We start from the raw sequence: 27,339 nt of genomic DNA, 5'->3' as shown, positions 1-27,339 counted from the left end.
TAAAATTAAAAGGAAAATAATATAATGAATATCAGTAAACTTACCACACAGCTCAAGAAATAGCATATTATCAAAACTTAATGTGTTTGTCTACTTTCCTATATCCCATGAAGGCAGCCAATTTCATGAATTCTTTTTCAGTAAATAGTTTTGCTACATATGTATGTATAAGTAAACTATATGTTTTGTCAGCTTTGGGATATATCATATCCTAAATTGGTATCACATTGTACATAGTCTTTTTGTTTTTGTTTTTGCGGCACGCAGGCCTCTCACTGTTGTGGCCTCTCCCGTTGCGGAGCACAGGCTCCAGACGTGCAGGCTCAGCGGCCATGGCTCACGGGCCCAGCTGCTCCGCAGCATGTGGGATCTTCCCGGACCGGGGCACGAACCCGTGTCCCCTGCATCGGCAGGCGGAGTCTCAACCACTGCACCACCGGGGAAGCCCTACATAGTCGTTTTGGACATGAGCTTTTCATTCAGTATAATATTTCTAAGATTTCATCTATATTGTCCCACATACTGATAGTTTAGTCATTTTCACTGCTTTATAATAATTATACAAAGTATATACAAATACTATCACAGTTTATCCATTCTCCTGTCAGTGGACAGTTGGGTTGTTTATTTTCTTTATATTTTGCCATGAAATTGACAGTGCTGCCACGAGTATTACTGTATATCCTGGTGCACACACGTGCAAGCATCTTTCTAGGGCAGTGGTTTGCAAACTTTAGCATGCGTTGGAATCACCTGGAGGAATTGAGCAACTATTGCTGGACCTCATTCCCCAGAGCTTTAGATTCACTAGGTCTGGGGTGAGGCTAGGAGTTTGAATTTCTAATCTACTTCCAGGTGATCCTAATGGTGCTGGTCTAGAGACCTCACTTTTGAGAACCACTGCTCTAGGATATATATGGAAGTTGTAATTATTGGGTATTAAGGTATGTGAATGTTTAATTTTTTAAAATAATGGCAAATTGTTTTTGAAAGTCATTGTGGTAATTTATATCTCACCAGCATTGCATAAACCCTCTCATTGATACATATGCTCTTCAACATTTGCTGTTGTCAGACTTTAAAATTTTTAAATATTTTAACATTTGTCTTCTTGATGTAGTCATCTTTTTTAGGAATAAAATAGTTAATTTTTGAAATGTATAAACTAAAAGTGTAGGCAGAGTAAATAGATTCTACATTTAGTTATTGTGATTGGTGGGTCGGTTGGGTAAATTGGCCTGCATAAATTCAATGATTATTTATTGATTGTGTATTATGTAATAGTTATGGTGGGCATTTTAAAAAAAACATGTTTTAAATACATGTGCAGGTTTTAGTTTTTAAATTTGAATAACATAGATTACAATTTGTTTTCAGTGTTTAAAGACAGATTAAAACTTCATTAAACTGATATGTCCTGGTAGGCACAGTGTACCATTTACTTTCCCAATTAGTGGATAGTTTTCACTTGTCGTGGGATCTGAAATTTAGAAAGAATTAAGTTAAATAGTAGTATAACATAGTGGCCATAAACTTTATTTATTTATTTTTTTGGCCATAAACTTTAATAGGCATGCTTCTCAGTTTATTCCATAGAATGCTTCCATTCTAAGTATAGTGCTTAGGTTATTAAAATGGATAATCACAGTGGCATGGAAACTTCAAGTCTACACTAGGAAGTAGAACACACGTGAAGCAAATAGCCATTGTAAGCGTGATCATTTTATAAATGCTTGGCCTCTCTGAGGACTAAAGTCAGCTTAGTAAATAACGGTTAGAGCTCACATCCATGATATACAAGATTTCCAATGTTGCTTTTTCCCAGCAGAGTTGATATATAATGAAGGGTACATGTGCCAGTCTGTTTGAGACTTTCTCACAAACTTAAAATCTTTTACAGGTATATCACATTTTAAAATCTGATATTCTCATTGAGATTTAAAATATTATGTCTGCAGTCTTATTCGTGAGTTATTTGTTAGTATGCTCAAGAGAGTCAGCTAAAGTGATCTTGTTGAAAACATGCTAAGAATGCCTTTCAAATGAAAAACAAGTATGTTGGCCCAACTTAAGGTAAATTTTCAGATTTTCAATGCTATAAGATTCTTTGCAGTAATTTCAGTGCTGTTTTCTCTAATTGATGGCCCTTTGGTTATTTCATTTAAAGAAAATTGTCCATTACCAGATTACTTGTCAACTGCTAAAATAATTCTTATTTGTAAATCTAGTATCTAGAGCTATGGAAACCCTAAGTTAAAACTTTTTTCCTTTATTGCATAACTAGTAGAAGTTCATTGTAACAAATCTGGAGGACAAAACAAAAACTCATAAGTGAACCTTAATTCTATCCAAAGATAGCCACTTTCCATACTCATATGAACTATATGAACATCACTTTAGAATAGCATTTCTACTGTGTACTTTGTTTTTTAACTTAATGTCAGTGGAAAAGACAAATATAACTGACTCACACACAGAAAAGGCATGTCCTCGTTCAACACTCTGAAAGCAATGAAAATTTCATCTGACATTCAAGAAACATTTATCAGAGACCTGCTATAAACCAGACACTGTGACACTTAAGAGGATCCTTTTTAAACTGGCTGCAGTTCTTTTCTGGATGTTAGAGATTTGGGTAGTACAGGGATGTACTTCATTGCTGCTCATCAGCATTACAAGGGATTATTGGTTACCTAAATTCACTGAATAACCACTTTTTACAAATTAAAAATTTATTATTAAACCACAGTCTAGATAGGAAGTCAGGTTAGAAAATATTTGAGGTAATGATAAATTGTGTTCAATACTATGTGAGGGCTTATTTAAGTGATAATAAAATAAATATGAACTCAATTTGTATCTAGAATGTGCTCCTTAGTATTGCAGCCTACAAGGAAACACCTGTTTTACTTTGATTGCCCTGAAATTGCCAAACTGTGTGATGTGTGGCTTTGTTTTTGTTTTTAATCTTATAATCAAATTTGACTTCAGTGGGGAGAAAAGAAAGATGATAACTACTCAACCTTCCATACAAAACAACAGGGTTTGAGTTGGACTCTACCACTTGGTTACTGTGAGTTGCTATGACATGGTCAAGCCTAACAGAGTTAAAATAGTTGTTTCCTTGTTCCTGACTTTCTTCTGCTCTTTGAAGCAGCAGTGTCCAATAGAACGCTCTGTGAGGAAGGAAATAACTCCATATCTGCGCTGTGTAATACGGTAACCACTAGCCATTGTGGCTGTTGAGCAGTTCATACATGACTGTTGTAACTGATGAACTGACTTATTTTAATTAATAGCAATACATTAAAACTTAAATAGCCTCTTGTAGCTAGTGGCTTCCAAATTGGACAGTGTGGCTTTCGAACATGGCAGGTGGCCTGTATTTTCATTAGGAAACAACTGACCCACAGGAAAAATCAAGTCAATCGAATGGAAGTAGAGAACAATTTAATTTGATGTATTTTTTAATTTTTTGTGGTACGTGGGCCTCTCACTGTTGTGGCCTCTCCCGTTGCGGAGCACAGGCTCCAGACGCGCAGGCTCAGCGGCCATGGCTCACGGGCCCAGCCGCTCCACAGGGCCCAGCCGCTCCACAGCATGTAGGATCTTCCCGGACCGGGGCACGAACCCGTGTCCCCTGCATCGGCAGGCGGACTCTCAACCACTGCGCCACCAGGGAAGCCCAAAGTGATGTATTTTTGAAAAATAAGTTAGGTAAAGTGGTATGCTCTAATATTTAAATTCAGGAGCATAATATAGAGAGATACATAGAATTTCCAACCATTTTATGATGCTTGAGGGAGAGAAGTGAAAGGAAATGGGGTGGAGAAAGTTAATGTTAGGGCAAGGAGCTGATAATGTCAGGCGAAAGAAAACCATGTGAAGCTATACAAGAAGCTAAGAGCCAAGCGACTGACCAAAGCAAATGCAAAACACCTTTTACAGTCTGGGAACCGTGAGGGGAGAGTAAGAAGATCCTCCTTTCTAACAACAGCATTCTTGTCATAGTTGCTCTTATACTAAGAATTTTCTAAATCTTTCTCCTCTGGAACTCGTATCTGCAATAATGGTTAGAATTCCAGGCTCTGTTACAAAGGTGAAAAATGATAGGAAATACGGGGGACACATTTTCTTCAAGCTTCAATCATTTATGGCAGTGTCTGCTGGGTGTAAGACACTCTGCCAGGTGCTTTGTGCTGTTATCTTTTTTATCATATGGTAAAATATACACAACATAAAAGTTACCTTTTTAGCCATTTTAAGTGTACATTTCGTTGGCATTAAGTACATTCATATGTGTAACCTCACCACTTTTCATTTCCAAAACTTTTTCATCATCCCGAACAGGAACTCTGTACTCATTAGGCAGTAATTCTCCATTACCCCTTCTGCCCCATAACCTCCTTTCTTCTACTTTCTTTTTTTTTTTTTTACATCTTTATTGGAGTATAATTGCTTTACAATGGTGTGTTAGTTTCTGCTTTATAACAAAGTGAATAGTGAATCAGTTATACTTCTACTTTCTATCTCTATGAATTTGCCTGTTCTAAGTACCTCATACAAGTGGAATCACATGATATTTGTCCTTTTTATGTCTGGCTAATTTCACTTAGCATAATGTTTTCAAGATTCATGCATGTTGTAGCGTGTATCAGAATCGTATTCCTTTTTAGAGCGGAATGATATTCCATTGTATGGATATGCCACATTTTGTTTATCCATTCAGACGTTTATGAGCACTTGGGTTGTGCATTATCTTTAATAATCCACGTAGTTCCCTTTAAACTCTGCTTGCCTACCCCTCTTCCCCAAAATGCCCCAGCTTGCAACACTTCTCATAGGTCATGATCCAAGAGAAAAGAGTTAGAATCTCTGTACTCTGCGGTAGAAACACTACACACTCCTATTGGCAAACAACTCGCTCCACACTTGACTGTTCATTTACTTAACGAAAAATTCACTGTCTGCTGTACTCCAGTGACCAGTGAACAAAGGACTAGCCCCGGTTCCATTTCATATGGCACCTTTATCCAGTATCCTGTGGGAAGTCAGCTGGCTGCTCATGCTTCAGGTTCATCTCCTCACCCTCTTTTTTATTCATAATTTTCAGAGATCTGACTGATAATGATACAACTATACACAGTTACAGTTATGGCTGGAGCAAAGAATTCACAACATGTACAGAGTCTCTACCCCCTACCTAAGCAACTGCGTGTATGTTGCACAAGTGTCAGACTGCCTGATTTAAAGCAGGACGGAGCAATTCATTGTAACCCAGGTCTACGCTGTACTTAGAATGTTAGCCAAAATCTGGCTTTTATACAGTATATAAATAGTTATTGAAGTTAAATGAGGTGGGAAGTCGTTAACTGTTATGGTCATTGACATGGTAAATGTTATAATAAACAGTAAATTTTTCCTGTTTAAAAAAGTAAACCATTCCTGTAAGAAAGGAATAATGTAAAAGCAACATCTTAAAGACTTAATAGGTCTCAGGCACTTTGGGAAGCTCTTATCGTACATTAACTCATTTCATCCTTGTGACGACCTTCTGATACAGGTGTAACTGTTCTCCTCATTGCCAGTTAGAGCCACAGAAGCATAAAGAGGTGAAATAATTTGTCTTGAGCTGACAGCTAGAAAATGCCAGAATCTAAAGTCAAGTGCGGGTCTCTTTTGTATCAGAACTGGAGCACTGTTTAACATACTGTAAGATTGTAGTTTGTTTTTAGCGACGATTTCTCTAGTCTTGGATTTCAGCAGTGTTAGGCACTAAGTAAATATTTCAGTCATAAAAGAAAAAGAGAAACTTTTAAGAACCTCTCAAAATCTCTTTTTATATGATAATCTGATTTTTTAGACCTGTTTATAGTATGGTGGTTTTTAATTTGTGAGTGACAAAATTGATTACGTAAGTTGTTCAAATTAATCTGGTGTGTTTACAGGTGGTCGCTGTATATGGAACTTTATCTGATTTGCTTTCTGTGGCCAGCAATAAACTCGGCATAAAAGCCACCAGTGTGTATAATGGGAAAGGTGGACTGATTGATGATATTGCTTTGATCAGGTAACCTTCACCTTTTTATAAGCCATCTACAGTGTGCCCTCAGCTTCTTGGTGCTATGCTGTTTCCCTTAAGCAGTATTTAATCACTGTTAAGAATGCAGGATTTTGGCAAATGATTGCCTAGAATTTGCTCTTTGGAATTTAAGTAATTTGCACTTATGATGCATTGATCAGATAGAAAACCCTGGAATGAATACATTCCAATATACTCATAGTCTTTCTGCAGAGTTCACATACGGCTATGAGGAATCTCTATGTTACTAGAAACGGATCTAATAAGACACGAATTTTTAATACTAGAAACTTAATTGATCTCTTTTATATGCTACTGCTTATTGTTCAGTTAATTTCCTAAGAATGCTTTGAATTTTATAAGCGTTTACAGAGACCTACTTTGGTGAAAACTTGCTAAATAAGATAGCATTTTAACTAGAGTTAACTCACTAGTGATCCACCACAGCAGTGGTTTTGGTTTGTTTGTTTGTTTGGGGTTTTGTTTTTTTAAGTATGCCAGGCATATTTTAAAACCAATGTCCAGTTCACCTCATTCCATCCTCTTGGGATCATAGAATTTTGGAGCAGGAGGGGGCTCAAAGAAGATGGAATGGGAACACAAACTAAGTACTGACTCTGTGCCAGTTAAGTTGTATTTGCTTTGCCCAAGTTACCTCATTTAATTGGCAAAGCATGGACTTTTTATTTATTTTTTTGGCTGCAAGGCATGTGGGATCTTAGTTCCCTGACCAGGGATCAAACCCACACCCCCTGCGTTGGAAGTGTGGAGTCTTAGCCACTGGACTGCCAGGGAAGTCCCTGTGTGGGTTTTCTAAAATTAATGTTGTGAAGATAATGATGTTCTAAATTATGGTAGTATACAAAGTTTAATATTCAGTTAAACCCAGGTCAGAATAACCTTTCAATATAACATACTGCCTTTAAACACTTCTAGTCCCTTTGTTTTATAAATGAGGAAACTAAACATCTGAGAATTTAAATGCCTTACCCAGGTCATACATTTAATAGTTGATTTTTGTCAATTAGAGGAAAACAAATTTTCATATTAGTCTTAAAAAGTTAACTGGCATGGTGAACAAGTAGAAAAGATTATAGACTTAAAAGATAAAGATTTTAATTCCAAATAAATTATAAGAGTTTCTTAGTTTTTCAGTATCTATCTCCCAGCCTCTATGTGTTTCTGTGGATAATTGAATGATTTATATCAACCTAAATTTCTCCTTAACAAACACAGACTCTGCTTCCAAGAAAAATTCTATGTGTTCCTGTGATGTCTTACAGAAATATAATTTACATTCTTATAGAAATAAAAATGTCTACAACATAGGTCGTAATTGAAGAAGGTCATAACTGAAGCCTTCTGAACTATAAAATATCTACCTATTTAGAACTCAAACTGGTGGTTGCCAGAGGGGAGGAGACTGGCGGGGTTGGGTGAAATAGGTGAAGGGGCTTAAGAGGTACAGACTTCCAGTTATAAAATAGATAAGTCACAGGAATGTAATTGGCAGCACAAAGAATATAGTCAGTAACACTGTAATAATTTTGTATGGTGACAGACGGTTACTAGACTTATCGTGGTAATCATTTCATGTATTTTGATTGTCAACTCACTATGTTGTACACTTGAAACTAACATAATATTGTGTGTCAAGTATACTTCAATTAAAAAAGAGCTAGGACAAGAAATAGTATATATTTATATTATATCTACCTGTTTAATAATTTGTGGTTCACGGTACAAGCTCTGATCATTTATACTAATGGTGCGGTGGGGTGGAGCAGGGAAGGAGGATATACACTGATAATCCAGATTTTTGAATTATGGGTATTCATTTACATTTAGGTGAGTATAGTGGGTGAGTGTTTACAGCAGAGTTATTTCCAATTATATTCTTCTTAGATTTAATATGAAAATTTATTTTTATTTCCAAAGCACAAAGCAGCTGATGATGTGGCAGAAAACCCTAATAAATTATTTAGGGTTATAGAATTAAAGTGAAAGAAGAAGAGTTGGCTATAGCTTTAATCATATCCTTTGAACATAACATTCTTCAGTAGTATATTCTTCAATTGATAAGAAAGCTGAATTCACATAATTTGTATAGTGGGTTTCGTTTGTTTTTTCCACTTCAAAAGTACTTTCATGTGCAGGATCTTCTTTGAATTTAAATCCAGAGGCAGTTAAGTCAGGGGGTTAAGCACTTTGAATTTTATAAACGTCACAGAGACCTACTTTGGTGAAAACTTGCTAAATAAAATAGAATGTTAAGTAGAGTTAACTCATCAGTGATCCACCACAATAGTGATTTTGGTGGGTTTTTTTGGTTTTGGTTTTTAGATACCCTCGGCAGATTTATCTCTTTGAGACAAGTGTCTAGTTCACCTCATTCCATTCTCATCAGATCATAGAATTTTGGAGCAGGAAGAGGCTTAAACAACCTGGGTTTAAACAAAAAACACTGGAACTTGGTCAACTTCTTTGCCACATAGATAGCAAAACGGATCTTCTACATTATTCTAAGGAATAGTTCCTCTAGTCAACAGATAATTAATGTGATTTCTGGATTTTGATGGTGGCTTTTTAAATTTTGATTTCCCCAGGGATGATGATGTTTTGTTTGTGTGTGAAGGAGAACCATTTATTGGTAAGTGACTTCCTTAAAAGCCAATTTTGTCTGCCGAGATAAAGATGAAATGGCAAATATTTTACATGGCTTTACTAAGCTTAACACTAAAAAGTGTCTTAGAGCAGTATTCAGCTCTTCATACCTTTTTTGATTCTGCATTGGGGGTGTGTGTGAAAGTAAATTTCTAACTTGAATTAGATGATCATATTTTAGTATGGATACCTCATCTTTTACGTGCTGTTAAAAGGCTCTGGATGTGCACATATTCATTAATTATGACATGATAGGGTGGTTTTGATTTTAGAACTATAACTGTTTTGTTTTGAAATTTTCTCTTTGATAGTAGTTATCAAAATCTCTGTTATGTTACATATTTTTTAAGCATATATTGCTTGAAAAAGTAATGTTTGCCAGTCATTCACAGCAGTTAAATCAGTCAAAAATGACTTGGTAGCAACCACACACACACACACACTACCCTTCAGTTTCGAAGAAAGCTTATACAGTGTGTATCTCAAAGGAAAGAGCCTGAGGCTTAAATAAATATTCTTTAACGAATATTTGATATATTTAGTTCCAGACCATCACACCCTGAATATTCAAGTATTTCTTTAAGCCTTCACAATAATTGTATTTGGTGAGTGGAGGTAGTACTCAAGATCATCACACAGCAACTTAGAAGTAAATGCATATTCTCTGTTTCTGCCTTAAGACTGAACAAAAAATTTTTCTCATCTTTTCTTATCCATTAGGCTAACAGAGTGGGTTGGCAGGCAGTGGTCACTTAATTTGTTCATTGCATACATACAAACAACAAAACAAAAAGTGATTGATTAGTGTTTTTTGTTTTATCGTTACAAACTTTCAGAGTTAAAAATATTTGGTATGTTTTCATCCTCTGCATTTATCTATACCTAGATTATTTTACTTTTGGCCAGTGGAAATTCCTTCATGTTCTTCTTCTTTTAACACAACCCCGTTAGTCTTTTCCTTACTATCTGGAATAGCAAAGTGTTCATCTTATACTTCTCTTGTCCTAAACCCAAATCAGTGGTTTTTTTCTTGGAAGCCTTGATTTCTTTTAGTGGCAAATGTCATTTTAAGACCCAACCTGGGTGCTGGGGAGGCTCGCTGCTACTGGGTTCGTCATGATTACTAGGCTTTTTGGTGAACAGAGTTGGAAATACATGGCTAGCTAGAGGATAAGATTCATATATAATAAATATTATATGATATAAAGCTTTATATCACATATAACATATAAATAGATAAAATATCTCATGGGTTCATACTAATACTTTGGTTATATTAGGATTGTAAGATTTTTATTTAACATCTTCTATCTTACATCTATGTCTCCTTTCTTGCATATCAGTAATCCTGGTTTCCAAGGACATAGGGAGTGATGGAATTGTAATACATAATTACTCATTTCCTTCATCCTACACAAAATACACATAAAAGTTTCAATAATAGTCCCAATACTTTGAATACCAATGTGACTACTGAAGACAGTTAAACATTTTTTAATATGCTCATTCCTTTCTTTCCTTACTTAAAAAATAATCGTATTGTTTATCCATTGTCAAATATTATTATTATATACTATATACATACACACATATACACACACACCATTGTATACTATACTCTCTCCCTTAAAACCATCACTTAGTTTTACTCCTCCAGTCCTTAAACTGATGGCTCGAGTGGTTGTCTGAAACTTGTTCTCTAGCAGATTCTTTATAAAGAACTTGTGAGAACTATATTCTCTGACATCTTGCATGTGGCTTCTATACCTGAAAGTCAGTTTGACTGGTCATAAAATCATATGTCAGAACTGAACAAATTTCAAACCTTAATGATATGTAGTTTATTGTATTTCAATTATACCTCAATTAAGTTGTTAAAAAATCCTTGGTTCATATTATTTTTCTTTAAATATCTTAAATATGTTACTGCGTTTTTTTCTGACGTAGAGTTTTGGTGTCAAAAAAAAATCTGATCTTTCATAAGTGATTATTTTTCCTAGCTCACCCAAAGGATTATTCTCTTTCTTTACAGTAATTTTACTGCACTTTAAATTGATTTACTGTACTTTTAAATTGATAAATTTTAGTATACTATTTCTGGGTGTTCTGAGCTGTTCTGGGTTGAATCTCTCAGTTATGTGGTGGGCCCTTTCAATATGTAGTTTCACATCTTTTTTTTTTTTTTTAATTTCAGATAAGTTTTCTTGAACTTTATGTATTTATTTTGTTACCATGCTTTGATTTTCTCCTTTCAGGACTCCTATTGTATATGTGTTGGATCTTCTACACTTGTCTTCTATATTTGAAATCTTCTGTTAAATCTTTTTCATCTCTTTCTTCATTTCTTCTTGATTTTTAAAGCTTTCCTCTTTTCAATTTTTATTTTCCTTAAGGCATTATCTGTGGTGTTCTTTCACTCCTGTGTTTCTTCTAGTTTAATCTTCATTTCTGAAATGGTTTTTATTTCTAATTCTCTCCAGAGTTCTCTTGCCTCATTTCTGAATTTTGTGATTCTGGTTTATGTTGCTTTTTCATACCTTGTATTATTTACTTCTTTTAGCATATTTGGAATATTATAGTTTACCTATTTTGTGGCCATTTCTTTCTGGCACATTTTCATTATCTGGCACGTTTTCATTATCTATAGGGATGTAATTCTTCCTATTCTTTTAATAATCTTGTATGGGATTTTCTGTTGCTCATTTTTACATGAAATTAGTTTTCCTTAACTTGAGAAGGGAGCTGACTTAGGAAAGTTTTTGTAATTTCATGGCTCTAGGTGTCCCTTTTATGTTGTTTTTATGAAGTATTAAAAAATATGGAAGTCACCTTCTAATATATTTTGGTTCTGCTTGACCTTTTTTGACTTTTATCTGGACTCCTTTTCCTTTTGTCTCTGTTGTCTCTGTTCTGTTCAACTTGGATTCTTTTCCCAACATCTTATCCTCAGTGTGGGACTTTGTCCTAGGTGGGAGCTTTGGCTGGGTGGGTTTTGAGAGTTCGTTTTCAGCCTCTTCAGATCTTACTGCAGACTGCTTGAATCACCCATGGTTGGAGTGGGCACACCCCTCCCACTTCCATTCGGCTGTTCTCAAGTAGACTTGCTGAGTTTTGAAGTGAGTATTTATGGGCTACTTTGGAATTCTTAGGATCATCACATACCCTGTTGTTTCTGTCAAGGATGCTTCTTCTGTCAAGGATGCTGATGCCATGCTTCTCTTCTAGTTGTCGGTGTTGGCGGGATACCTTATCACCTAGTTTTGTTGTAGATACTGTCTGTGGGTATAGGGCTTGCTGTCCTAGTAGCTCTGGCATGCTTTTATGTGTGTGTTTTAGTTTAAAATATTATACTATTGCCATCTTCCCCAAACCCCCCCACCAACTTAATGTTTATTTTTTCTACATGTCATCTCTAGACCCTCAGACAGATTCTAAAGTACCGGAAGTGTTGTCAGGATCTCACACAGACTGGCTAACATTAAATGTTGGAGGGCGGTACTTTACAACCACACGGTAGGTGCACGTGTATGTGTGTGTTGAGTGGGTACTATGTACTGTTTGTTCTTTCCTTCAGTTTGCTGATGTCCTTAGAAGATATTCCAGTGCTGCTTAAATATACTATGTGATTTGAAGCCAATATTTAGAAAATTTTTTCTAAGAGTAGAAAATGGTTCACAAGTCATTCCAGAGAAGGCATGAAAAGCATGAATTTACTGTTTTTAGAATATGCTTTTAAAATATTGAGTAATATACATGCAACACAAGTAAAAAATTAACAGTATTGAAATTTGTAGACTACAACTGCTTATACTAAAGGCATAAGAAAAATGTAAATTTCGATCAAGAAAATTGTTATACAGTAGCTTGCTAGAAGGATAGATCAGCATTGAAATTAAAGGCAATGAAATCAATATTTAAATCAAAGGAAGTGCCAGATGAGAAGAGATTTTGATAAATGGCAACTTACTGCACATTTTTGTTTCCCAGCATCACTCCTCCCAGGTTATAGCATGCATCTTTTTGAGAGAGCAGCTGGGATCAAGTATACTCTTGACTTAAATATGTTTGTTTATAAAGACAAATGGAGAAATCAATTTTTTTCCCTGAATTCTTAGGAGCACTTTAGTGAATAAAGAACCTGACAGTATGCTGGCCCACATGTTTAAGGACAAAGGTGAGTGCAGTGAGATCACATTTTGTGTGATCTGTTTGTAGTTGTATTGACTTTATAACTCCTGTCCTTCTGTACTTTTTAATGGAATAATGTAATAATTTTTACAAGAGTGAAAACTTACTGGTATGTTATGCAGTTTTCCGTCTATAAATTTCTAACTTTGTTTTTTGTTTATGGGGGGCTTTCTTCATTTTCATGGTCCCACAGGTGTGTGGGGAAATAAGCAAGATCATAGAGGAGCTTTCTTAATTGACCGAAGTCCTGAGTACTTTGAACCCATTTTGAACTACTTGCGTCACGGACAGCTCATTGTAAACGATGGGATTAATTTGTTGGGTGAGTTTTCAATGTAATTCCTCACACTTTTTAGGATTTATATTTTCTTTTCACTTAGTAATGTATATTTTCATAAAGTAAAAGTATCTTTTCCATTTTTAAAACTAAATATTTTTACATGCATATGAGTGTAAATATACACTCATATATCTACACAGGTAGATAGTCTTTCAGGTATACATCTACCCCATACATTCCGATTTTAGATTCTAAATAGATTTAGATTTCATCAGTAAGGACGCTAAGGGATTTTGTTGTTTGTTGTTTTTGTAAATTTTAAAAAAAAATTTTTATTTATCTTTGGCTGCTCTGGGTCTTCGTTGCTGCATGTGGGCTTTCTCTAGTTGCAGCGAGCGGGGGTTACTCTTCATTGTGGTGCGCAGGTTTCTCATTGCGGTGGCTTCTCTTGTTGTGGAGCATGGGCTCTAGGTGCGTGGGCCTCAGTAGTTGTGGCACGTGGGCTCAGTAGTTGTGGCGCATGGGCCACAACTGCTCTGCAGCATGTAGAATCTTCCCAGGCCAGTGCTTGAACCTGTGTCCCTTGCATTGGAAGGCAGATTCTTAACCACTCTGCCACCAAGGAAGCCCCGTTGGAAGATTTTTAATTACAGTTTCATCATTACTTGTGATAGGTCTGTTTATATTTTCTGATTCTTCCTGGTTCAGTCTTAGAAAATTGTACCTTTCCAAGAATTTGTCCATTTCTTTGTGGTTGTCCATTTTGTTGGCATATAATTGTTTGTAGTAGTCTCTTACAGTCCTTTGTATTTCTGCGGCATCAGTTGTGATTTCTCCTTTTTCATTTCTAATTTTACTGATTTGCATCCTCTCCCTCTTTTTTTCTTGATGAGTCTGGCTAAGGGTTTATCAATTTTGTTTATCTTCTCAAAGAACCAACTTTTAGTTTTATTTATCATTGCTATTGTTTTCCTTTTTTCTATTTCATTTATTTCTGCTCTGATCTTTATGGTTTCTTTCCTTCTACTGACTTTCGGTTTTCTTTGTTCTTCTTTCTCTAGTTGCTTTAGGTGTAAGGTTAGATAGTTTGTTTTTTTTTTTTCTTTAGGTGAGATTGAATTCTATAAACTTCCCTCTTAGAACTGCTTTTGCTGCATCCCATAGGTTTTGGGTCGTCATGTTTTCGTTGTCATTTGTTTCTATGCATTTGTTTATTTCTTCTTGGATTTCTTCAGTGATCTCTTGGTTATTTAGTAGCACACTGTTTAGTCTCCATGTATTTGTGTTTTTAACAGTTTTTTTCATGTAATTGATTTCCAGTCTCATAGCGTGTGGTCAAAAAAGATGCTTGATATTTCAATTTTCTTAAATTTTCCTAGGCTTGATTTGTGACCCAAGGTGTGATCTGTCCTGGAGAATGTTCTGTGTGCACTTAAGAAGAAAGTGTATTTTGCCACTTTCAGGTGGAATGCCCTATAGATATCAATCAAATCTATCTGGTCTGTTGTGTCATTTAAAGCTTGTCGTTCCTTATTTATTTTCATTTGCATTGATCTGTCCATTCGTGAAAGTGGGTGTTAAAGTCTCCTACCATTGTTGTGTTACTGTCGATTTCCCCTTTTATGGCTGTTAGCGTTTGTCTTATGTATTGAGGTGCTCCTATGTTGGGTGCATAAGTATTTATAATTGTTATATCTTCTTCTTGGATTGATCCCTTGATCATTATGTAGTGTCTTTCCTTATCTCTTGTAACAGTCTTTATTTTAAGGTCTATTATATCTGATAGAAGTATTGCTACTCCAGCTTTCTTTTGATTTCCATTTGCATGGAGTATCTTTTTCCATCCCTTCACTTTCAGTCTGTATGTGTCCCTAGGTCTGAAGTGGGTCTCTTGTAGACAGCATATATATGGGTCTTGTTTTTGTATCCATTCAGCCAGTCTGTGTCTTTTGGTTGGGCCATTTAATCCATTTACATTCAAGATTATTATCGATATGTATGTTCCTCTTACCATTTTCTTAATTGCTTTGGGTTTGTTTTTGTGAGTCCTTTTCTTCTCTTGTGTTTCCACCTAGAGAATTTTCTTTAGCATTTGTTGTAAAGCTGGTTTGGTGGTGGTGAATTCTCTTAGCTTTTGCTTGTCTGTAAAGCTTTTGATTTCTCCGTCAAATCTGAATGAGATGCTTGCTGGGTAGAGTAATCTTGGTTTTAGGTTTTTCTCTTTCACCATTTTAAGTATATCCTGCCACTCCTTCCTGGCCTGCAGAGTTTCTGCTGAAAAATCAGCTGGTAACCTTATGGGGATTCCTTTGCATGTTATTTTTTGTTTTTCCCTTGCTGGTTTTAATATTTTTTCTTTGAATTTAATTTTTGTTAGTTTGATTAATATGTGTCTTGGTGTGTTTCTCCTCTGGTTTTTCCTGTATGGGAGTCTCTGCACTTCCTGGACTTCGGTGACTATTTCCTTTCCCATGTTAAGGAATTTTTCAACTATAATCTCTTCAAATGTTTTCTCAGACCCTTTCTTTTTCTCTTCTTCATCTGGGAGCCCTATAATTTGAATGTTCGCTTGTTTAGTGTTGTCCCAGAGGTTTCTGATATTGTCTTCAATTCTTTTCATTCTTTTTTCTTTATTGTGCTCCTCCGCAGTTATTTCCACCATTCCATCTTCCAGCTCACTCATTCGTTCTTCTGCCTCAGTTATTCTATCTGATTCCTTCTAGTGTATTCTTCTTTTCAGTTATTGCATTGTTCATCTCTGTTTGTTTGTTCTTTAGATCTTTGTTAAACATTCCTTGTATTTTCTCAATCTGTGCCTCCAATTCTATTTCCGAGATTCTGGATCATCTTTACTGTCATTACTGTGAATTCTTTTTCAGGTAGATTGCCTGTTTCCTCTTCACTTATTTGGTCTTGTAGGTTTTTACCTTCTTCATCTGTGACATAATTTTTTGTCAACTCATTTTGTTTTTGTTTTTGTTTTTGTTTTGATGGGTGGGATTGTGTTCTGGTTGTTTGGCCTGAGGCTTCCAGCACTGGCATTTGTAGGCCGTTGGGTAGAGGTGAGTCTTGGTCCCGACATGAGGACCTCTGGGAGACCTCACTCCTGTGAATATTCCCTGGGGTCTGAGGTTCTCTGTTAGTCCAGTGGTTCAGACTCGGAGCTCCCACTGCAGGAACTCTGGCCTGACCCCCAGCTCATGAACCAAGATCTTGCAAGCCGTGCGAGGTGCCAAAAAGACAAAAGAAAAAAAGGAGCAGAACAGTAAGAAAGAGTAAATAATAAGATTAGAAAACTGACAGCTATCTTAGAAAGAATAAAAAAATAAAAATATAGATGAAACAACTGGAAGGTAAAACAGGATCACAGTAGTAATAAAGAGGAGGGGGGAAATGCCAGAAAAGGCCTTGGCTGTGGGGGGGCGGGGCTTAGGTCGGGGTGTGGTTTAGGTGGTGGACGGGGCCTATGCTTAGGACCCACAGGGCCAGAAAAGGCCCTGGGGCAGGGTCTTAGACTCAACAGAGCAGGAGGGGCCCAGGAGTGCCTCTGGCCCTGGAGGGCAGACGACCAGGTGCAAGACCCCAGCATGCTCACTGAGCCCAAGTGGGTGGGGGAAGTCCCAGAGGGCCCCTCCGCATTGGCCTCTCTTCTTCTCCCTCCCATGTTCACAGCACCCACGCGGCTAGCGGTGGCCCCAGAAGGCAAGGGACCAGACCCGGAAGCCCAACAGGCTTCCTGGAGCTGAGTGGGCAGGGGAAACACCTGGGTTGCTTCCTCTGATCCTCCAGCCCCGAAGCATCCCTTGCCCCATCCTCCTCTCCTCCCCTTCCCACCTCCTGCCTCCCTCCTACGCTCCCAGGACCAGCGTGGCACAGAGGGCGGCTCAGAGGGTGGGGGACCTGGCCTGGGACCCCAGCAGGTCTCTCGGGCTGAGTGGTCTGGGGAAACACCCGCCACACCTCCCTGATCCTTTGGTCCTTGAGGGTTCCCCCCACCACTGTCCACCTCTCCTCTTTCCCCCTTCTCCCTCCCATGCCCCTAGGACTCATGAGGCCAGAAGGGGCCTGGGAGAGAAGGGGGCCCAGGAAAATGGAGGACCAGGCCCGACAGCCCAGTAGGCTTCCCAGGCACAAGTGAGTGGGTGAAACAACCTCCGTGCCTCCCCTGGTCCTCCTATCACAGAGGGCCCCTCCCGCATCCACCTCTCCCCTTTTCCAACACCCCTGCCTCCCTCCTACGCCCCTACAAACAGCATGGCCCAGAGGGTGCCTTGGAGGGTTGAGGACCCTGCCTGGGAGACCTGCATGCTTCCTGGCCGATTGGGCAGGGGAAACACCTGATTCTCCGAGCCCCTGAGGGTCCCTCCAGGCATGGGAACCCCTCCCCCCCTTCCAAGTCACCCCTCAGGGGTGCCGGTCCTGTCTGGCCTTCACTTCTCCTCCCCCCTTACTCCCCCCATGTTCCTACCTGGTCACTCGGGGGTTCCTCCTATCTCCTTGGGCATTGAGGTCCCCCATCAGCATCTGGCAGGCGCCTTAGTTGTGGGGAGACATGAACTCCGCGTCCTCCCCCCCCACCATCTTCTGTAGGCTCTTGTTTTTTTAATCCACTCTGCCACTCTGTGTCTTTTGATTGGAGCGTTTAGTCCATTGACGATTAAGGTAACTTTTGATAGATAAGTATTGCTGTTGTAGAGCTTGTTTTCCAGTTGATTTTTGTATTTCTTCTTTGTTCTTTTTTCTTCTTGTTTTTCCTTTCATCGTTTGGTGATTTCCTTTTGTATTATGCTTGTGTTCTCTTCCTTTTGTTTTTGTGCATCTATTGTATATCTTTGATTTGTGGTCCCCCTGTTTTTCAAGTATGTTAACCCCTTCCTATATGTACTTGCTTTAGAATCTATAGTGGTATAACCTCAAACACATTCTAAAAGATAACCTACATTTTCTTACTCTCTTCCCCCACTTTTTATGATTTTGATGTCCTCTTTTACATCTTCATGTTTATCCTTTTGCTGTTCATTGTGGTTATCATCACTTTCACAAAAAAATTATTTTATTATTATTTTTTTTTTAAATTTGCATACTGGATTATTTATGTGATTTACTTTCCAATTGTGATTTTCCTTTTCCTGTAGATTCTTCTTTTCTACTTAGAAAAGACCTTTCAATATTTCTTTTAGGGATAGATTTAGTATTGCTCTATTCCTTTAGTTTTTGCTTGTCTGAGAAATTCTTTCTCTCTCCTTCTAAGTGTTGATCTAGCTGGGTAGAGTATCCTAGGTTGCAGATTTTTCCCTTTAAGTACTTTGAATATATCTTGCAGCTCCTTTGTGGCCTGCAACATTTCTGTAAAGAAATCAGCTGATAGCCTTATGGGGGTTCCCTTGTAATTATCCCTTTGTTTTTTCTCTTGCTGCCTTTAGAATCCTCTCTTTAACTTTTACCATTTTAATTATAGTATATCTTGGTATAGATCTGTTTGGGTTCATCTTGTTTGGGACCCTCTGTACTTCCTGTACTTGTGTATCTGTTTCCTTCTTTAAGTTTGGGATGTTTTCAGCCATAATTTCTTCACATATATTTTCAATCCCCTTTTCTGTTTCTTCTCCTTCTGGGATGCCTGTTATGTGTAGATTGGTACACTTTACATTATCCCATAGGTCTTTTAAATTGCTTTCAATTTTTTTTTTTCCATTTGGCTTTCTGTCTGCTGTTCTGACTGGGGGATTTCCATTGTTCTGTCTTCCAGATCACTTATTTATTCTTCTGCATTATTCAACCTGTTATTCATTGCCTTTAGTTCAGCTTTCATCTCAGCGAATGAGTTTTCTCATTTTCCTTGGCTCCTCTTTACACTTTCTAGTTCCTTTTACAGTAATCTACATTTGTATTGATAACCTTTCTTAGTTCCTTCAATATTTTCATTATCTTTTTTTTGAACTCAGTGTCTATAAGACTGAGCAGATCTGTTTCATTGTTTGTTCTTTCTGGGGAATTCTCTTGATCTTTTCTGGGTGTGGTTCCTCTGCTTCTTCATTTTACTTATATTTCTCTTACTCTATGAGTTTACAACAAACAATTATCTACTGTGGTCTTGGAGGGCTATTAGTATGTGGAAGTGTCCCCGTATAGCTTGTGTGGGTTTAAAATTTTTGGTGCAAGGTCTGTTTTCTGGATGTATACCTGCCACCTCTTTCCTCAGCGTGTGCTGGCCATTATCCCCTTGATAGGGGGTGTGACTGACGTTGTGGTGACCAAAGGCTACACTGGATGTTGAGTGGGGCCTCCTCTTTGCTCTGTGGTTGTCACAGCCCTCTCAGTGGCAGGGTCTGCTCCCTAGTTATTGCAGTAGAAGCCCCCAGATCCGTTTCTGAGCTGTGGTGTGAGGTAGTTGGGATTGGAGTATGCCCAGGGAGAGGAGCCCCTGAGTATTCCTCCTCCAGAGCTCTCCAGCAGGGAGTGCATTCTGTGCTGTCATCCGTCACCCATTGTGTGGGCTCACAAAGTACACTGTTGTTGGCACTGCGCTCCGTCTCACCTCAACCGTGAGAATGCAGACAGTAAGCTCTGGTGTCCCTCAGGCACTGTGTTCACAAAGTTACCAGCATAGGTCTGCTGGCAATGATCCACTGAAGTGAGGTAGCAGGACCACAGTAGTCACACACCTGAAGCTGCTGTTGGAGCCTATTGAAGCAGCGCAGACTCCAGCCCGGCCTCTGCGTGCATGCACCCACAAACCACATAGCTGCTGAGGCCAGACTGGTCCCAGCCATGGGAGCACCCATTGTCCACTTGGATGTCCTGCAGGCGCTGAGTATACAAAGCCAGTGGCTGTGGGGTAGATCTGCACAGCAGTGGGCAGAGGGCCCAGATTTCAGCCCCGCCTCTGCATGTGGGCAGCCCGCTGGCATGCTCCCAGAGCTCCTACAGGTAGCGCTGAGTCAGCTGAAAGTGTGTGGAGAAAGACTGCTACAGGCCTGTCCCTCCCTTCCATGCTCCTTAACAAAAGGGCTTTGCTTCTATGGTGGGCCTGGGCTTCTTCTACATACACCCCTGGTTGCAGCCCATACCATGCTCCAGCCCCTTCAGGCTTTCTCCGAGCAGCCAACCCTGGTCCTCTCCCTGGGTCTGTCCTCTGAAACCCAAGTTTCAGAACTGAGCTCCCGCCCACACCAGCGGTTGCACATCTCAGGCTGGGGAGCACAGGGCAGTGACCCGGACCATCTGTGCAGGTCTCTCTGATCTGCCTGCCATAAACTGTCTGCTGCGCTTTGCTTTGAGCCTCTAAAGCTCCATTTCTGTCCTGGCTGATCTCCCCACCTGTGAAGAGGCTTTCCAGGTTGCGGGAAACTTTTCTCTTTCACAACTCCCTCCCAGATATGCAAGTTCCCTCCCAATGCCTTTTTTTTTAATTCTTGTACTACCTGGTTATGAGGAGATCTTTCATGCGATTTTGGGTGTTTGAGATATTCTGCCAGCATTCAGAGGGTATTCTGTGAGAATTGTTCCAGATGTAGATGTATATTTGATGTATTTGTGGGAGGAAGTGAGCTCCACATCCTTCTATTCCACCATCTTGTGTGAGCGCCCTGGAAATCCTTTATTTAAAATTGATTTTCCTATAAGAAAGGTTTCTGAATTATACTGCTGACTTTGGTTTCGAAGCTCTCTTACATTTATACACTTCTGTAATACTCTGATTCAGTAACTAAAAGATCTCTGACAAACCGATTCAGATCTGCTTCATTCACAAACTCAAGGGGCTTCCCTGGTGGCGCAGTGGTTAAGAATCCGCCTGCCAATTCAGGGGACACAGGTTCGAGCCCTGGTCCAGGAAGATCCCACATGCCGCGGAGCATCGAAGCCCATGCACCACAACTATGAGCCTGCACTCTACAGCCTGCAAACCACAACTACTGAAGCCCGCGTGCCTAGAGCCTGTGCTCCACAAGAGAAGCCACCACAATGAGAAGCCCATGCACCACAACAAAGAGTAACCCCCGCTCGTAGCAACTAGAGAAAGCCCGCACGCAGCAACAAAGATCCATCACAGCCAAAAATAAATATATTAATTAAATAAATTTATCTTAAAAAAAAAAAACATGGTACTGTGACTGTGTTAAGTATATTAAAAAATAATAAGTCAATGAAGGCCTTCCCTGGTGGAGCAGTGGTTAAGAATCTGCCTGCCAATGCAGGGGACACGGGTTTGAGCCCTGGTCCAGGAAGATCCCACATGCCACGGAGCAACTAAGTCTGTACGCTGCAACTACTGAGCCTGTACTCTAGAGCCCACGAGCCACAACTACTGAGCCCATGTGCCACAACTGCTGAGCATGCTTAGAGCCCATGCTGCACAACAAGAGACACCACTGCAACGAGAAGCCAGCACATCGCAACGAAGAGTAGTTCCTTCTTGCCGCAACTAGAGGAAGCCTGCACGCAACAAAAACCCAATGCAGCCAAAAATAAATATTTTTTTAAAAGTCAATGAAATGTTAAGATTAAGTGAACTAATCATTTATTATTGGGCTTACAAATCACTATGTCAGTTATTTTAGGAATGTATGATGTTAGGATATTTTTGTCTGTGGCCTATTTAATTTTCAGAAATAATTTTGTAATATGGAAAGCTTTCATTCTAATTCATGAGTCTTCTTTCTTTTGCTGTATGTAAACTATTTAGAAAAACTTTGTTTACAAATATTTTTAAATATTCTATATATACATATATATGTTCTAAACATTAGTTATTTTTCTTCTATATTGATGGATAGCCTACTTGTATTTCACTTCTGTTGTGAGAATTTAACTTTATAGATATTTTATAAATGATTCTATAAATATTAAAATGAATAGCATTCTATGAAAGTCAAATTGTTTTTATTATGATAGGTGTGTTAGAAGAAGCAAGATTTTTTGGTATTGACTCATTGATTGAACACCTAGAAGTGGCAATAAAGGTAAGACTCTTTTTACATTAGCCAAGTATTACATGTATTGTAGCTATCTCCCAAAATGCTCCACTGATCTGTCAATATGCTTTTCAAGAATTCTCAACCACCAGAAGATCATTCACCAATATCTCGAAAGGAATTTGTGCGATTTCTGCTAGCCACTCCAACCAAATCAGAATTGCGTTGCCAGGTAATTAAAGCAGACTTTTACATGAGTTATTCGTGTAGGCAAATCTGTGAGTAAAGTTTTAAATTCTTCTGGGAATTTTTCTCTTGCCTTGTTTTCTTTTTTCATGAAAGATATATTTTACTTATGGGTCATAGCATTGATTTAGTCCCAAAATGGTTAGACAGAAAAAGAGATGTAATAATCTTTTTTATTGTCTAATTATGCCTCATGCAGCAGTTTTTGAGTAATGCATAGGAATCGCAGCAATAAAAATAAAAAGTCAATTGTACAGTTGTTATGTATGGTTAATCAGTGGAAGATACTTTTACTTTTATGTATTATAGCACTAATGATTTTAAAAACCACAATACTCACTTTAAAAAAATAAAACGATCTTGAATTATTGAATTAATAAAATAATTTAAGTACAATCAGGTTTAATAAAAAAAAATACTTATCAACGGGTATGTGGCCAGCAGAGATCTCTCTTTAGAAACTTCTGCACATAAATGAGGCATTGCCAGGATGCATTCTAGTGTTATATGTAAGTTGAGTTCCTTTAAGAACCCGTTAAGGACACTAATTTTATGTATCTCAGTTCCATTTGATCATGTTTTGTAACGAACTCCAAATGACGGAACTGCCAATTACTTCTAAAACACATGGTGGTTAGCTATTGTAATTGAATATACAACAGATGGTTTAAATATTGTGACAGTTTGTGTTTTTTAATTTTAGGGTTTAAACTTCAGTGGTGCTGATCTTTCTCGTTTGGACCTTCGATACATTAACTTCAAAATGGCCAATTTAAGCCGCTGCAATCTTGCCCACGCTAATCTCTGCTGTGCAAATCTTGAACGAGCTGACCTCTCTGGATCAGTGCTTGACGTAAGAATCATTTTTGGTTACAAAAGAAAATTAAATTTTTAGTCTATTGAACACTCAGAGCAGAAATTATATCTGTCCCTTACTGGAGCTTTTACTTGCAAACAGATAATTTACTAAGTTGATGATAAAACTGAAGGTTCTGAAAGTGAAACGGGTTGGTTTTGCAACTTTGGTATCCTTTATTAAACATAGGTCTGAAAAGTATAGCAACTAATAAGAAATGAAATCTTGAAGTTAGATCCTGATCTCCTCAACACTCTATTTATCAGGACTTCTATTTTCAATGAATTAATAGGGTAAAGCTGGAAAGTATCTTTGCATTTTTCTATTCAGGTTCATTTCTGGAATAGGAAAATGTTATTGCTCCAGGGGATATGTGGCAGTTATTTTTAAATAAACATGGTATACAGCAATCTGTATAAGTTAGCATCTCAGTGGCTCTCTACCTCTATTCATATGTGTTTACATATATGTATGTGTATATGTGTGTGTGTGTACATATGTATATGCATGTATTTGTGTAGCAGTTACCTGTGCTAATTTGAGGTTAGAGGATATATGTAAAACCAGCCGTGAAATCTAATTTCTAAGAACTTTCAGTTCCTTAATATCAAGGACCATGTCTGTGTGCCTTTTGAGTTAATAACACCTAATATAGTACCTTGCCTTTAGTAGTCACTGAATAAATGTTTATTGAATTTTATAATGTTGGTTTTGTTCCTTAGCTGCAGTGTATTTTTCCATGAAACTTGGATCTAATAACAGAATATGCCAACACATTTCCTTGTTCCATCTTATGATGAAGGATCAAATAAATGGCAAAATAAGCAAAACACTAACAGTACAAAGGAAAAATCTGAAGGACCTAATTTTTAAATAGTGAAATGCTGAGAGGCAGCTTTGTTGGTTTCTGTTAAGGAATAAAAAAAAAAAAAAAGATAAGACAGATTGGATCATTGAATACAAATGGTTTTGAGTTCTATTTAATTATAGCATTACTGTGAGCCTGAACCATAATTTTCTTATCTTTGAATGCTTGTTCTACCCACATTGTATAATTGATGTGAAGGCCAATATGTATATATAATATACATGTGTATATATTATATATATATGTATAATTTTTTTATTGATGTGTAGTTGATTTACAATGTCATGTTAGTTTCAGGTGTACAGCACAGTGATTCAGTTACATATATGTGTGTGTGTTTGTGTGTGTGTGTGTGTATACATATATACATATATATACAGTCTTTTTCAGATTCTCTTCCCTTATAGGTTATTACAAAATACTGAGTATAATTCCCTGTGCTATACAGTAGGTCCTCGTTGGTTATCTATTTTACATATAGTAATATGTATATGTTAATCCCAACCTCCTAATTTATCCCTCTTCCCATCCCCTTTTCCCCCATTTGGTAACCACACATTTTTTTCCTATGTCTGTGAGTCTCCTCCTGTTTTGGAAATAAGTTCATTTGTATCTTTCTGTTTTTTTACATTCCACATATAAGCAATATCATATATTTATCTTTGTCTGGCTTACTTCACTTAGTATGATAATCTCTAGGTCCACCTATATTGCTGCAAATGGAATTATTTCATTCTTTTTTCATGACTGAATAATATTCCATGGTGTGTGTGTATATATATATATATATATATATATACACCACATCTTCTTTATCCATTAATCTGTCCATGGACATTTAGTTTGCTTCCATGTCTTGGCTGTTGTAAATAGTGCTGCAGTTAACATTGGGGTGCATGTGTCTTTTCAAATTATGGTTTTCTCCGGATACGTGCCCAGGAGTGGGATTGCTGGATGATATGGTAGCTCTCTTTTTAGTTTTTTAAGGAGCCTCCATACTGTTCTCCATAGTTGCTGTACCAATTTCCATTCCCACCAACAGTGTAGGAGGGTTCCTTTTCCTAACCCCTCTCCAACATTATTTGTAGACTTTTTGATAACAGCCATTCTGACCAGTGTGAGGTGATACCTCATTGTAGTTTTGATTTGCATTTCTCTAATAATTAGCAGTGTTGAGCATCTTTTCATGTGCTTTTTGGCCATGTGTATGTCTTCTTTGGAGAAATGTCTGTTTAGATCTTTTGCCCATTTTTTGATTGCATTGTTTGTTTTTTTGATATTGAGCCACAAGAGCTGTTTGTATATTTTGGAGATTAATCCCTTGTCAGTTGCATCATTTGCAAATTTTCTCCCATTCTGTAGATTGTCTTTTTGTTTTGTTTATGGCTTCCTTTGCTGTGCAAAAGCTTTTAAGTTTAATTAGTTTCCATTTGTTTATTTTTGTTTTTATTTTCATTATTCTAGGAGACAAATATAAAAAGATACTGCTGCAATTTATGTCACAGAGTGTTCTGCCTATGTTTTCCGCTAGGTTTTATAGTATCCGGTACTACATTTAGGTCTTTAATCCATTTTGAGTTTTTTGTTTGTTTGTTTTTGTTCTTGTTGTTTCTATTTTTGGCCACACCACGTGGCCTGAGGGATCTTAGTTCCCAGACCAGGGATCAAACCCATGCCCCCTGCAATGGAAGCATGGAGTCTTAACCACTGGGTACCCAGGGAAGTCTTGAGTTTATTTTTGTGTATGGTGTTAGAGAATGTTCTAGTATCATTCTGTTACATCTAGCTTTCCCAATTTCCCAGCACCACATGGTAAAGAGGCTGTCTTCTCCACTGTATATTCTTGCACCTTTCTCATAGATTAATTGACCATAGGTGTGTAGGTTTATTTCTGGGCTTTCTATACTGTTCCACTGATCTATAGTTCTGTTTTTGTGCCAGTACCATCCTGTTTTGGTTACTATAGCTTTGTATTATAGTCTGAAGTCAGGGAGCCTGATTCCTCCATCTCCAGTTTTCTTTCTCAAGATTGCTTTGGCTATTCGGGGTCTTTTGTGTTTCCATACAAATTAAAAATTTTTTTTGTTCTAGTTCTATGAAAAATGGCATTACTGGTAATTTGATAGGGATTGCATTGAATCTGTAGATTGCCTTGGGTAGTCTGGTCATCTTGACAGTATTGATTCTTCCAATTCAAGAACACAGTATATCTTTCCACTTGTATCATCTTCGTTTTCTTTCATTAGCATCTTACAGTTTTGGGAGTGCAGGTCTTTTACCTCCTTAGGTAAATTTATTTCTAGGTATTTTATTCTTTTTGATGCAATGGTAAATGGGATTGTTTCCTTAATTTTTCTTTCTGATCTTTCATTGTTAGTGTGTAGAAATGCAACAGGTTTCTGTGTATTAATTTTCTATCCTGCAACTTAACCAAATTCATTGAAGAGCTCGAGCAGTTTTCTAGTAGCTTCTTTAGGATTTTTTATGTATAGTATCATATCATCTGCAAGCAGTGATAGTTTTACTTCTTCTTTTTCAATTTGGATTTCTTTTTTTTTTCTTTTTCTTCTCTGATTCCTGTGGCTAGGATGTCAAAACTATTTTGAATAAAAGTGGTGAGAATGGATATCGTTGTCCTGTTCCTGATCTTAAAGGAAGTGCTTTCAGCTTTTCACCATTGAGTATGATGTTAGCTGTGGGTTTGTCACATATGGGCTTTATTATGTTGAACTGGGTTCCCTCTGCCCACTTTTTGGAGAGCTTTTATCATAAATGGATGTTGATTTTTTTAAATCTTTTTAACACAGACTTTATTGAAACATAATATTAATACAGAAAAACACACAAATTATAAATGTATAAGTCAATAAATGTTCACAAAGTGAGCACATTTATAAAGTCAGCACTAGATCAAGAAACAGACCATTACCCCAGAAGCCCTCATGTCCTCCTTCTAATCAAGGGTAACCAATATCCTGACTTCTTACAACACCATAGGTGAGTTCTATGTATCTTTGAAATTTAATAAATGGAATCATTTAGCAAGTACTTTTCGTGTGTCTGGCTTCTTTTCCTCATTATATTTGTGAGGTGAATTCAGTGCAAGCATGTAATTTAAGTTTTTACTTTTGGATTTAATTTAATGTATTTTTTTATAGAGCAGGTTCTTATTACTCATCCATTTTATACACATCAGTGTATACATGTCAATCCCAATCTCCCAATTCATCATACCACCAC

At 37.6% G+C, this 27,339-nt stretch overlaps 1 protein-coding gene across 2 annotated transcripts in view; it reads left to right on the top strand.

The window, feature by feature from the left end:
* KCTD9 (potassium channel tetramerization domain containing 9) overlaps positions 1-27,339 on the top strand; it is a 61,046-nt gene that overhangs the window by 4,695 nt on the left and 29,012 nt on the right. Inside the window, exons 2-9 of one of the 2 annotated variants that reach the window (XM_082842617.1) lie at positions 5,949-6,070; positions 8,689-8,732; positions 12,163-12,259; positions 12,862-12,920; positions 13,128-13,256; positions 22,110-22,177; positions 22,266-22,361; positions 23,079-23,228. In XM_082842617.1, coding sequence (XP_082698743.1) covers positions 5,949-6,070; positions 8,689-8,732; positions 12,163-12,259; positions 12,862-12,920; positions 13,128-13,256; positions 22,110-22,177; positions 22,266-22,361; positions 23,079-23,228 — 765 coding nt within the window. Of the gene's footprint in view, positions 1-5,948; positions 6,071-8,601; positions 8,733-12,162; positions 12,260-12,733; positions 12,921-13,127; positions 13,257-22,109; positions 22,178-22,265; positions 22,362-23,078; positions 23,229-27,339 lie in introns of those variants that run through there. The other variant, XM_082842618.1, reaches the window with a different exon arrangement.

This window comes from Leucopleurus acutus (assembly GCF_964270905.1).
Source record: "Leucopleurus acutus genome assembly, chromosome: 7".
Lineage (NCBI taxonomy): Eukaryota > Metazoa > Chordata > Mammalia > Artiodactyla > Delphinidae > Leucopleurus > Leucopleurus acutus.
This window is presented reverse-complemented; position numbering and strand designations above follow the sequence as displayed.